The sequence below is a fragment of the Micropterus dolomieu genome, linkage group LG10 (genome assembly GCF_021292245.1).
Source record: "Micropterus dolomieu isolate WLL.071019.BEF.003 ecotype Adirondacks linkage group LG10, ASM2129224v1, whole genome shotgun sequence".
Lineage (NCBI taxonomy): Eukaryota > Metazoa > Chordata > Actinopteri > Centrarchiformes > Centrarchidae > Micropterus > Micropterus dolomieu.
The window spans coordinates 21,195,918-21,210,311 of NC_060159.1; the positions used below are offsets into that span (position 1 = coordinate 21,195,918).

A 14,394-nucleotide genomic window follows, 5' to 3' on the forward strand; every position below is an offset into this window, starting at 1 on the left:
TGGCGCTTTGGTGTTGTACAGCTGTGCTTGAGCTCATTGCAATAACGGAAGACAACTCAGTTGAGTATAGTCGCAAAACAATAAAGGGAGATGGCCATTGCCGTTCGAATGGTAAAAATTTGTGCTGGGCAACAATTAAAATTTTTAATTGCATTTAACTGCATGATTTTCTGCAATAAATCGCGATTAATCACATTGTTATGTGCAAAATTGAATAATGAATTCTACAGTAGTTTATTATTATATGGTTTGTAAACACTTAAAACAAATAACGTGCTCTTTACCAGCAGTATTCCCTTTACACAGAAGCAATAAAATATTTCTTGTAAATTTCAACGTAAACATTAAAGGGGCATTATTGAGTTTCCAGCAGCCACTAGCGGTGCGGTTCTAAGATTGCAACCAGGTGTGTGCTCGTACGCGTCTTCGCTTGAACTCATGAGCGAGCGTAATACAAAACACAACCGCTTTCATACAGAAATCCTGCAGTAAACGCAGGAACACCAGCAAGCAGGCTGTGGCTTTTCTCCAGACAAGTTCAGGCTCTGTTACTTCAACGTTCCCAGCTCAGAGGCAGATCAACACCGGCTCCGTACCTTTCATTCAGCGCAGCGAGCTGCATTTTAACCATGTTTCCATCCAATTGTCATGCGATTTTTAAGCATACTTTTGATAAGTTGCAAAAAAGAAATATGTGCGTTTCCATCAGCTTGTTTGGAGCAAATAAACCAGGCTACGGCAAGCGTCAGTAGTTGACGTTACACATGGCTGTATTAAACAAGACATATGTGTTCCAAACCAGAAACAAACCAGTTGCTTGAACCTGATGGCAGGTCATCTTAGAAAAATGGAGAGAGGTCCTCAGAAATGTGTTTCAAGCGGGCAAACTCTTACCAGCCATGTTTGTGCACGTTATGGGAATATCCGGTGTTATGCGAGTTATGCATGCCTCCCGAGAAATGTGGGGTTCATTATGGGTATAAATGATTCTAAGTATGTAGCCTATTCTATGAACGTTTAGAGTCGTTTATATTTTATTATACTCAGTAGAATTAGCATTCATTGAGATTCAGCAAAAATATGCGGTGATAACCCCGTTTGATCAGTGTGCAGAGCAAAGTATCTGAAAAGGACCTTTAAGAGGTAAATGCATAATTCGGCAGAACAGATGATGAAAGCTACATGCCGAGATTTGCATCCACCTCTTTTCTCATCGCAAATGAGTGGTACCAGCCGCGAGGTGCATGAAATTATCACAGATAATCAGACGTGAGTTACAAGTTCGCTACGTCAGAACTTTTTGGAAAAAGTGTTTCCATCTCCCATTTAGTGCATTAACTCTTTTTCGACAAAGACAAAAACCACCTGAAGCGAGTGTAAAAACATTTTTTTTGCGAAATTAAGTTTTTTTTTTTTTATTTTGTCATTTCCATCAACCTTTTCTAATGCAATACTTCAAAATGCGCATTAAAAAAACGTTGATGGAAACACGGCTATTGGCACAATCCTCCCGGAAAAAAGGCAGAGTGACAGCGACTATAAACAGGCAGGGAGACGGCTTCCCACAACAAGCTGGAATCTCAGGTAAACTAACACAGCAACGTTGCAGTAATAGTTTTATCAGCTGAAGGTTGAACTAATCCATGCTTGTTACATGATCGCGGTACATTTACTGCATTTAGCCGACGTGCTACAGCATTAGCAATGTCAGCACAGCTAAATTTATTGGATGATAATGAAAGTGAGCTGGACTGAATATTATAACAAGATTGTGTCACTCTTTGTAACAGTTAGACCGCAGTAAGTAACTTTACTTTAGTGTTAGTGGATGGCTCTTCCTCTGTGTTGTTGTGACCGTTTTGTTGCAGTGTTTTATGTTATGTGGGTCACGTTAGTTACAGCGACTGAGAGGTGTAGAAGCTCTGCACCTGAGTATTGGTAAAACCACAATAAATCAAAATTAAACGTTACGAAGCAAACAGCTGTGGATAGCTGGTTGCCTCTACCCTGTATCACTAAGTTAAAGGCTAGTAATGTAAACAAATCGCTCCACATTTGCTTTGTACAGTTATATCCTTTCTTGCAAGCAAAAATCAACACTTAGACATGATACTGTTGGTACACAGGATAGTTATATGGGTCGTGTTAGATGGTGAAGTAATATGGAAAGAGATACAACTTTGCATCGGATAACGTTAGCAGCTCTCTTCTTTTCAGGTGTGACTGTTTTTACCTGACATCATTTGAATTTCGTTTGGTCTGGCAGCCTTCATCACATAAACCTTTATTGTTGTTTTTATCCTTACATGGAGTTTATGTTGGAGTCAGTGTTTTATGGTGTTAGTGGACTGCATGTTGTTAGCTGCCGTGTTGTCGCTGTAGTACGAGAGAGGCTCGGGAATGCACACAGGGTTGAATCCGACCCGGAGACCTCACATTAAAAGCAGAATAGTGGCTGATGCAAGCAACAGAGAAAACAGGCGTGTGCTTCATTTCTAAGTGAGTTAATTAGATTTCTTAATGAGTAATTTCATTGAAAACCTACATATAGCCCCTTTAATGAAATCAAATCAAATATTAAACCAAAGCTATTTGCCACTGCCAGGGCATTACATTTTATAGCTTGTTAAAACAAGTTAGAGTCCTGAGGCACGATCATAACAGCATAACAGGCACCTTCTGAGCAACAGGTTAACATATATGAATCCGTTTTCTTATTTCTTTCTCAACAGGTATCAGCAGAAATATTTTTCTTTTATCAGGGAGCAGCATAAACAGTCTATGTTCGGTATAAGTGTCCCTATTACAGTGGGGTGAAGTGCTGCCTCACGCATATGTCTGCTGCCGAAGTTGAATTGTCTTGAACTTTTTGTACATGATGCGCAGCACAAATCATTGGAAGAGAGACTGATCCTCGCTGTTTGTGAGTTTCCAGAATCTGTTTCTGTTTACTAAATATCCATCAACAGGAAGGAATTCGCATGGCAGAGCATCCCCGCAAAACTAGATGAAGGCCTATCAGGTAAAGTTACGTAAGCCTATAATTTTAACTTAAGCTAAATAGGCTACAGCTGTGTAGTGCACAGAAGCCGTTGCCATGGTTACTCTCCAAAGAGTGCCAGAGCAAAGATGAACCCCGTGGGGCCAAGCTTCCCCAATACTAATCAGCGTTCAGTGTGTAACTATCCACTTCGCTATGGCATTTGATCACTTGTCTTGCTTTTGTTTATCTACTTCTCCCACACAATGCATCCAATGTAGTCTGCCGAAGCCTCCCTCCGCTGCTTCTTTGGGTGGGTGATTTACAGGCTGATCAACATCCAAACCCTCCTGTGACCCATGGTTTGACTGTATGTGTATTCAGAGCCAGTGAGAAACAGACTTTCAAAATAATAATAATAATAATAATAATAATGATAATAAAAAACACGTTAACGTGCATTAAAATAATTGTCGGTGCTAATTAATTAACACGATAATAACGCGTTAACGTGCCCAGCCCTAGCAAAAATCCAATCACGCACTGTGGAGGGATCAATGTCAATGTAAGAATGTAAAGAAAACCATCTTTCCCACAAATGTGAGTGCGTAGGTATGTAAGGAGTAGGTCTATAACACCAGACAACATGTTGACCCACGGAAACATACGTTGAACATTTGACCCAGTGAAAATCATTACTGAGAACATATAACCCTTCGAAAGTCTCCTTAATATGTCACATTAAAAAGATACTGAGCTTGGGAACATATACCTGGGAGCATAGAAACCTGGGAATACGTTCACATCAGTGGGTACAACACAGGATTAATAAACATATATTGTGCACAACAATAAAAGTAAAAAAAGTTTATTAGAGTTAGCCCAACTATAATTTCCCAGAATTCTGTAGTAGCAACACATGAGCCTCTACATGTTTACAGCACATATGTAAGTTAATGAAATGCCCGCACACAGTTTAGAGCAAACCCAGAACAGAACTTTATTATATTTCTGTGTGGGTACCTGAATGCAAGCTTGCATGTGTGTTGTGGGATTTAACATCACTCTAGTGAGCCTCACTCTCTCCCTCCTCTGAGATCGCCGAACGGTAGTAAAGGGTGAAGATTTACAGCTTTTCAAACCCAATACAATGTGATGCTAATGTGAAAAGCATCTGTTGGTGCTGAGCAGCTGTCCGAGGACCAAATTCATTTGCTCTATGGGAGTTAAATGGATTGGTTTTTATTAAGACACAGTCACAGATAGAAAAGTAGAGTCTAGTATTTTCCCACGACAAGCCTACTTCTTACCCTTAATGAATAGTTTCAGCATTAAGCGGTTGAATTACCTAACAAATGACCAGGCTGTTGAGAACAGCTGTTTCGACCGCTGACCGTGTCCAAGAGATCGGCATCTCTGTGGGGCAGTCAGGGAGATAATGTCTGTGGTATTTTTGGTGCTAACTTTTACTTTGCATGATTCATTGATTGCAGCTTCATGGAAAATAAAACTAAATGATAGCTTCAGCTTCACAATAAACCACTGGGAGTGAAGATATTAAAAATCAAACTGAGCTCACCAAGTGATGCCAACACTGCCACAGTAATGATCAGGAATGCAACAAAGCCATAGAGGACTTTGACAGCAAGCTGGAGAGAGTGGCTTTGTTGGCACCTCATACAGCCACCTCTACTACGACCTGGAAGAATAAAGAATGAATAAACACATTAATTAACTTGTGTGAGTTAATGTGACTAAATAAAAACAAAAAAGTAGGCCGTGTGTTCATACATTTGATTTGATTTTTCGAATATTTATTTCAGTTTTAGCTGTTTGGGGGTGAGTCTAACAAGTATGTAAATAATTTACTTAAGTAAAAGTAGAACTATTTACTTAAGTATCATAAGTACTCATAATAACAGTTGGTAGCTGTGTTGACATTTATGAAAATTGATGCTGATTAACTAGTCATTTCAGCGCTCTGTATCAAATAATTGTTACTGATGGCAGCATTTTTATGTTGCATGGTTGAATTGAAAAATTAAAAAGGAATCATGCTCTGGAAGGCAAACTCAATACACTTTATACACAAGCCATGCATATACATGTGTGCGTGTGCGTGTGTGTGTGTGTGTGTGTGTTTCTTTCACCTCTAAATGACGGCATCTCTTCCTCTCCAGTGAAATCCTCTTCTGAAAAACAAGAAACATGAGAATGTAAACATGAGTATTTGAAAACATGATGTTCTACTACTGACCAAATAACAAAGGAGTCATTGGGTATACAGACTTTAATATTTTTAGTGTTTATTGTCATGTTATTTTTATCACATAAAGTGGTTAAAATCTATAGATTAATTTTAAAAAAGGGAACTTATGAACACTTAAGCAACAGTTAAATTAGAAGGTTGTTACCTTTTTTGATACCTCTTTCATATCTGCCCAGAGCTAGAGCTAGTAGGTGATTAGCTTAGCATAGCATAAATACTGCAAACGGGGGAAACAGCTAGCCTGGCTCTCCAAAGTTCAATGGATAAATTGTCTTCCTCTAAAATGCATTTGCATATCTGTTTGTGTACAGATTAAACAAACAATATAACAACATGTTACACTTTAGAAGTGCTGCTGCATGGATTTAAGCTTCCAGTCTTAATGCTATGCTAAGCTAATCTCCTGACTCTATCTCCATACTTATGACACAGACAGGAGAGGGATGTCAATTTTCTCATCTAATTCTCTGCAAGAAAGCAAATAAATGTCCCCAAATAAGTAAAACTACTCTTTTAAGATGGAATACCCTTAAAAGCATGCCTAAAGCTCATTATTTTCTCTGAAACCAATCAAGATGAATCTTACGAGATCAAGTAAGAGCAACAAACTAACAGAACCATATTTATCATGCAGCTGATGATCATCTATAATACACTAGTTGATATTAATTTTGCTTAGCTTAGTATAATAGAAAACGTTGATTGTTACCTTTGAAAAGCTGGTTCTCGTATCCGCCATAGTTGTCTGCCAAAAATGAAAGAAAGAGAGACACAAAACAGACATTTTTTTTACAAATGGACTGAAAACAATTCTGCTGGAGCCCCTAACAAGTTTTATTACTCCTGTCATAAATCATACAAACCAGCTGCCTCAAAATCCCCCACAGCTTTCACCCTGAAGTATCTGTATTACACTGTGTGTTCAGTATGCGGCTGCCATCTCAGCACAATGAAAAGGGAGGTTTTTGTTTTGCTCTGATGTTTTATCTGAGCTGTTGCTCAGTCAGGAGAAAACAGACCCATGGTGGTGCAAAGTATGAGAACAGTTGTTGATTTTGTGTGCTGATTATGGTGGGAGAATTGTGTGTTATGTGTGTGCACATGTGTCAGAGGAGGTTGTCATCACACACTCTGGCTGGAAAGGATTGAAGAAAGAAGCATGACGTCCACACATAACCAGAGGGCCTAATAAAACACACAAGGCCAGTGTACTTTACCAGAATATTCAACATCATGTTTTCATAACTGTATGTAAGCAATTGAGTTCATACAACGTGTAATTAGCTGGACACCCCCCCCCAAACTGTTACCCAACCCCACGCTTTAGGCACTGTGGGTGTGGCACTTGATGTTGAGGAAGGCTAAACACTCAGCGGAGCAGCAGGGGAGGCTCTTTCTGAAGGAAAACAGCTGGGAAACACATACATATACCCTCATACACCGGAATAAAGGGGTTTGGCAAGTTGCTGACCAGCTGAAGAGAGACAGTCTGCTATGGTGCCGTGTTGATTCTGCCAAAGGAGCTGGCCTTAAAGCAAAAAGTGTCAGACTGAGCTGTCAGATTGGAGAAACATTGCTGTGTAATGTAATCTACGCAGTTGCACATCCACCTGAAAACGTGCACAGCTTAATGACTTTGCAATTATGTTTCTGATTGTGGAGATGTGTAAAATGTGCTGACTGAGTCTAGACAGATTTAATTTAAAGGAATATTCCACCAAAAATATGTTGTGAGTATCAAATACTCAGCACCTGTAAGCTTTAACGCAGCTCTGCATGGTTTCATGGTTTCTCCTTGTTGAACGCAAATGAGGCATAGTGTAAGCTAAGGCAGCAGACTGAAGTCATGCTTGGCTACCAGCTGACTAGTAACATCCAATAAGGGTCATAGGTAAACACAGAGGCCTTTATAATCTCCTGCCTCCAACCTCCTCCTCCTTATGTTCTCATCTATTTTCAGCAAGTGCCCCAAAGCAACATCTGTTTATGTTGAAATGACATATCCCTCATGCGGCCGTAGTAATTATGATGGGAGGAAAGGGGGAAGTTAGATAACGTTATTATAGAGCGACAACAACAAACAACAAACATCTGGCTTTAACACAGGAGACCACTGTTTGTTTGCCGTTTCCAGCCGTGATTCAATGTTTATGTTTATTAGTGTGTTGTTCTAGAGGGCAGGGAGGAACAATGTACTGTGTTGTCAAATACGGAGGACTTCTATTCGTTAATCTTTAGGTACGGTCACCTTTGCAGATATTTAGCTTTTATGTATCTGTTTATTAAGGAGGGGTTGGTTATCCCAGCAGAATAAGCTCCCTCAAAATTCCTTGGTTTAAGTTCCTTGATGCATCTCTAACTGAACTATGTTTGTCACAGGCAAAACAGTAAACTGCTAACCATACTAGTGACAAATGAAAGTTATAAAGTTATAAAGTAAAATGGTGTTAAATACATTCTATTTTGGTGAAAAATTTTGGGCTAGAAATTTGAACATATTAAACATACAATGGTTTGAAATTCATTGTAGTTGTTCTGAATCCAAGCTGAATAAATCTGCCTTCATAAGGACTGAGCTCAGATTTTTTAGAGACACCTTGAATGAGAAGTTGCAACACTCAATTATAAGGGATGCAAAAGGCAAATGAGCAGATGCTTTAAGTGTGACTTTTTTTGTCTGTCACTCTTACTTTGCAACTTTAAGTGTGGTATATTTTTGTGCAAGTGAAAAATTGGAATAGCTATGTGCATGGATTTACTGATTTACACTTCACTTTGAGTTGTTGTTTTATTTTTCTCTTTAAGTCCATTTCTCAAGCCAATACAAAATGCTGCAAACTTTTCTGAAACCAAAGTGTCTGCTGTGGATCAATCACTGTGGTTAACTATAAAATCAGCTCAGCACGAAGAAAAGCCTGGCGAGAGAGGAGAGGACAAGAGAAAAAAGGCGTGGGAGAGAATGAAACCAGCACCACACTGTCTGATGAAAACGGATTCAAAAACATAACTTTGTTATTGCTAACGTATCATTCCTCGTGTAATCAGCACTGCTACAGCAGACCGCTCCTGTACAAACATCTGACTTAAAACGACATATTCATAATGAATTCAAAGGGAGAACAGTTTACCTTCATTTTTTGTCTATGAGAAGCAAATGTCAGCCTGCATGTAGCATTATGGCATAGCTGGTGATACAAACAGAGTCAGCACTGGGATTTTAAAGTTAGACTTTCCACAAATGAACTTTATGTTTAACTTTGGCATAAACCAAATTGCACTTTGCAAATGCCACTCTGAGATGGATGTTTATGTCAGACAGTGGTGAATCAGCTGAGGTCAGGTCTGGGTGGATGAGTCTGACATAATGATGGAGGGAGTAGAGAGGAAAACAGGAGGAGAGGTGAAGGCAGCAATGTTCAAAGAACTAAAAGACAGGATTAAAGAAAGGACATTAATGGTAGAAAGTGAGAAAGACAAAGAATGGCATTTCCATACTTAATCGTTGCTCTGCAGTTGCCAAAACATCTCATGGTAGTTAACAAGGGCAAGGGGAAGGCTGCCCTGCACAAACTCTTCCAGGGGTAGACTGATGTCTCAGTTTGCTGAATGTGAAACCGGTGTTTGCCTTTCATTAGAAACTATTAAACGTATGTGGAGCCACGTATTTCATTTGTGATGCAAGAGACACACATTATTATGTCTCACTGTTATTGGTACCTTCAGATGAGGCCGTGCTAACCATGATAATAAAAGATCACATAAAAAATGGCCTGCAGCTGTAGTGTTAACAATTAATCAAATAGCAGACATTTATTTTGTTAACATCTTAACTTGTGTTGTGTGTTTCTAAAGCATATGATGGTTACTAAATGCTTCATATGATCTGCTACCTCTATGGCAAAGGTTTAGGCACAATTTGGTTATGGTTAGGGAACAATTGTGGTCAGGTTTAAAAGAAGCAAACGTTGATTTTTGGTAGGAGTTCATCACCTTTGAAAAAGTAAAAATACGCATCCACATTAAAATGTGGAGCACACTAAATCTTTAAGCCTTTTTTTCAAAGTTATCAATGAAAATGTAAACTCACGACTTAAATTTGAAGTCTTAGAAGAAAGAGTAGTACAAGCACTGAGAGTATGGTAATGGTACCATCATCACATATTGTCATTATTCTGGGTTTCAGTGGAGAGTTTTCATCTCCCATACTGGTCTAAATCCTGTTTTCAGAGACTTTCCCACCCTGATTAAAATACATTTTTAGGGGGGAAACTGAATTCTTGTCATTTTTTGGACTTCTGCCACATTAAAATGGTCAGATTCAAATGTTTTAATGTCAGCACATTATTTGCTATTGGAAGGTTAAATTCCAAAATATCACAAATCAGTATCCACCCTCAAATATCTGCCGGCTCCTCGGTTATGTTTCCCCTCCTTCACATCTCTCCCTCTTTTTCTCTCTCCTCATGTTTTCCCTGCTCTCTGTGGAAAAACCCCTCATGTCTGCATCGTTAGTTAGTGAGGAAGTCGACCTGTCCAACACACACAGAGCAGAACTGAGCTGATCTGACAGCAACACAACACAGCTCTGCCAGGTCACACCTATACAGTCCGGCAAAACACAGTAAAACTGCTAAAACTCTATTTTGTTCAGTCTAAATCGGTGGACAATGTTTCTTTGTTATATCAGCACTTCGATTTTATTATGCTTCAAAGTTTCAAGTAAGTCGTACTTCATCAACAAACATAGTGCATCTGCATAAACCCTTCATTCTTTCCTGTAACTGAGTGGCAGCACACACCACAATCGCAACAAGATTGTAGTCCAATTAGTTTGGATTTCCATGATCCTTCTATTTCTAAACAAACAGCATTTGAGGAGAAAAGTCACCTTCAAGGTTTGAAATAACTGCTGCTAGGTGTGACAAAGCTAAATCTCAAATCCAACCGCAACATCCATCCACAAGGAGGTGGATTTCAGACTTTATTTTAATGTTTACTTACCAATTTTATCATTTAAAAAACAAGGGGGCATTACAAAAAAAATCACTCTTATGAACTGGTCAGAGGTAGTAGACATGTTAAGTCCCGTGTAGATTACACGACTTTCAGCGTCGGCCGATCGCCGTGCTGTTCACACTGCACAACTTCCCATCTTGTGACGGGAGTCTTGAAGCCGTGGCGTTCACACTGCATGACTGATAGGTGACAGGGGGTCACACACTACACGAGCTGACAGCGGCTCTGTCACCCGACGCTGGTAAGTATTTTGCTGAGAAAAAGTAGCTGCCTGCTCTGCCAGCTGCCTTTTCTCATTGGCTGGATATGGATATCGAGTCGGCTGACTGTTCCAGATATTAGGCATACTAGATATCTGGCTGGCATCTTCAATGTGTCAGCGATGCGTCAGGGAGCCGTTTTGATGCGTCGTTGATTAGGATTCGTGGATTTACCCTTGATCACAGCTGAAGGTTACCGAGCTGTCCGACCGGTAAATCAGGCTTAAAATCGTGCTAGGCTTTTTATTTTATGCTGTACTTGCTGAAATAATTGATGCTGTTATTCTTCCTGATAGTCTCATTGTTAGGGGTCACTAGCCAAATTGGTTGGAAACTACTGGGATGCACTACTTACAAACAAGAGGTAGGTGACACTACAACACTACTACACACCCATCCACCACCCTGACATCCATGCTCTTAGTTTACATCCTGTTACATATAGTCACTACTTCCTGCACTGGCACTGAATGTTGGCACCAGATGTAAAGTTTGAGTTATGGATTCATCAAATATGGATGTAATTCCTTGGGACACCTGGCTGCTAATGTCATGACTGGTTGTCAAAATCATTAAATAAATGTTACCAATGTTAAATTGGACTGATCCTACTTTTGTTTCAGTGTCAGTGATATAACAAATGTTCATAACTTACAATGTTCAACAGATTTCCCTGATTAGATAAGTAAACAACCCTGAAGGTACAAGGCAAACTCAATTAGAACCGAGGTCTGCTCCATTTTAGATGAAACAGAACAGACTATAAAACTAACCATTACAAAAAGGACACTAAAATGCAATTTTTTGTAACAATATTATTTATATATATTAATGTATTTCAAATTAAATATGGACTATTTGAAGTGTAGTGTTCCGCAAGATAGACCAAAGAAGACACTTTTTTTGTTGGTGTTGTTTATCCAGACTGTCAGGCAGACTAAGGATGGAAAAATTTGGTTGTAGTTTGAATACACACTGAGAGCTCAGAAAATGTGCACTTGCACTGTGACAAGGAGTAAATATAATGAAAGCATGTGTATTTGCAGGAGAGGCTTGAAAAGTCCAATGAACTAAACATTTCCAAAGGTTTTTCCACAGGATGTCGTACTGAACAGTGGATAATTCAATATGACAAGGTCAAGAAAATTACTGTATGTCCATAACCTGCCAAGAATACCTTTTGTGACAAATTGTATCACATGGCTATTAAGGGCTATTTTGACACCTGGTCCCTCGGTTTTGTAGCAGCTCACCACTCTGCTCTAGTCAAGGTTACTGGACTGAATATAATGCTGCTACTAGCCACAGAAATACAATACTATTAAATGTTGTTGAACATGTTGCTACACTACATGAGCATAAGTATGTGGACATCCTAACATCACACCCATATGTGATTGTTGATCTCATTCTAAAACCATTGGCATTAATCTGCTGCTTTAACAGCCTCCACTCTTCTGGTTTCAGGCTTTACACCAGATTTTGGTCCAATTTAGCCACAAGAGAATTAGTGAGGTCCAAAACTGATGTTGGATAATAGGCCTGGGTCATAGTCGTGGGTTCCAATTCATCCCAAAGTCTGTGCAGACTAGTCAACAAACATTTCTTGGACCTGCCTTTGTGCACGAGGGCGCTGTCATGTTAAAACCCAAACTGTTTCCACAAAACTGGAAGCACTCTATTGTTAAAAATATAATTGATTTTTTTAGCAGAAAGATTTTAGAATAATAAGCCACAAAATACATTCCTAGACCAAAAGTACACAAAAATATGTTGAAAAGAAAGGTGTGTCTGCATACTCTTGGCCATATAGTGTTACTCTGAATACTAACATTTTCCTTGTGTCAACAACTTAATTAACTGTAATTAACTGGTAGTGCATTTAGGGATACATCAGGCATCATATAAAAATCTCACTAACAGTAAAAGTAAAAAAAAGAGGCATTGTTATGCCCATTCAACATGTGGATGACTTCAGCATCAACATTTCTATCAGTCCAGTGTTAGTTGACATTGAATAACAACGCCTTAATCTGAATCACGTTTAATGTGATACGATATGAACAAAATTAAAACATAACTAAAATAAACTGGCACATTTCTGAACCGTAACCTCTGCAGTTCAGTAGTTTTTAGAAAATTGTTCTCAATCCGTATCAAGATATCTCTGAAGGTCTTTGTCCAGTATTAAACACCTTTCATATTAGTCATTGATTGCTTTGCTTTAGAATGACTTTATGTCTATGATGCTCTGATGACATGTTGTTGAGAGCTGTATTATTCATATTTTTATTAAATATTTATTAATATTTATTAAATTGTTTTGGTTCCTCTTATACATCTACTTCCACTGCTGAATATGTTGAAATTCTACTTTTACAGTCACATTTTTGGGAATGAAACCTAAACAGAGTGGCAATTTCGCGTTTGTGCACGTAAAGAGAGTGAATTCAACTTGGAACCCTCGTATGGACTATGAAAATGTTCTTGCATGGGGGCCAACGTCTCCACAGACGATAATCAGATGGTGTACAGTGGCAAGCCACCACACCTATGAAAATATTAAGGTAAGCAGCAAGTTAAAAGAGCGCACACAGAAGAGGCAGACATGTTACAGGCTAGTTTAAAGAGCTTTTCTAAACATTAACATTCTAAACAGAAGGATTTATTCAGAATTACCCACATTGTTATCGTCAAGTGAAAGTAGGGCTTGAAGATGCACTTAATGAAGCTCAAGAAAACATAAAATGTTTAAATATCAGGATGTTGCTCTTCACCCACATGGAGTCACTCAGCCCTCCTCTCCATCCTCTTTGTTTGTTTGTGAACAGCCTGTACTTGAGTCAGCTAAACATCAGCACCACTTCATGTTTGTGGTTCCACTGCGGTGGTTCCTCTCAGGGGGTTTTGGACTTTCCAAACCCCTTCCCCACCCACTCCTTCCCTTTAATTCCCCCTCTGGACTTTACTTTTGCCACTGAACTGTGCATGCCTTGAATGTCCTGCAACCTCATTCAATCAATTTCACGTGCAAACAGAGATGGCCTCCCCACATGAAGATGCACAGATTTAACATGTCAAGGTGTTCCTCTCCTTCATTGGTTGGTTTAAATTATTTTGACTAGAAAATCCTCCTCAAGAACCTCAGCAAATCCCAGCTTTAAGTGAAACCAGAAGTCATGAAATGGGCCCTGCTCCAGATCAGAGTGGAGGTCTTGACCACAACTCATAAAGCCAAACGAGTCCCTTTCCAAACGTCTGTTGACATCCAAGCCATTTAGGTGCCCTCTGACTGGAATGTGTGGTCTCCTCGCAAACCTACAGACACCTGGAATGTGTTGGTGTAGACTGTGAAGCTGACGTTATAGACGAGCCATTACAAGAGCATGTTCTTTTATTGTGGTTCGGTAGTGAAACAGAGATTTTCTGTGTCACAATCCCATAAACGCATCATGTTTTCTCAGGACTAAACTGCTTTGGACAGCCACGTTGAGACCTGGTTAGGTTTACAGGGCTTCAAGGCCAAAGGGCATATGCAATATTCTCTAACGCTTTATTTACAGGCCTCTCAGCATGTTTTTTACTTGCCTTCAAAATTCACATGAAAAAATTCACCGTCTTATAGGAACTTTCCAGAGAGACAGAATAAAGGTAAGAATGAAAAAAGTTTTCCAAAAGGAGGTTAAAATATATGGTTAAGTACAATATGAGGACACCTGAATTAAGAGCGTGGACACCAGTCACTGTTGTGTCAGCTGTTCGTACATTTAAATGCCTACTTTACACATCAGTAAAATAAAATGGATTTCATGTTATAAGAAAAGTGAATTATTTTATTATTAATTGTTGCTAAATGTGCATGATGTACA

At 39.1% G+C, this 14,394-nt stretch overlaps 1 protein-coding gene across 1 annotated transcript in view; it reads right to left on the reverse strand.

Moving 5' to 3' along the window:
* The window catches only part of scara3 (scavenger receptor class A, member 3), a 28,910-nt gene that overhangs the window by 11,390 nt on the left and 3,126 nt on the right, over window positions 1-14,394 (reverse strand). Inside the window, exons 2-4 of the mRNA XM_046061231.1 lie at window positions 5,959-5,994; window positions 5,131-5,172; window positions 4,560-4,679 (exon numbers count right to left, since the gene is read on the reverse strand). Of these exons, the coding sequence (XP_045917187.1) occupies window positions 4,560-4,679; window positions 5,131-5,172; window positions 5,959-5,994 (198 nt within the window). The remainder of the gene's footprint in view (window positions 1-4,559; window positions 4,680-5,130; window positions 5,173-5,958; window positions 5,995-14,394) is intronic.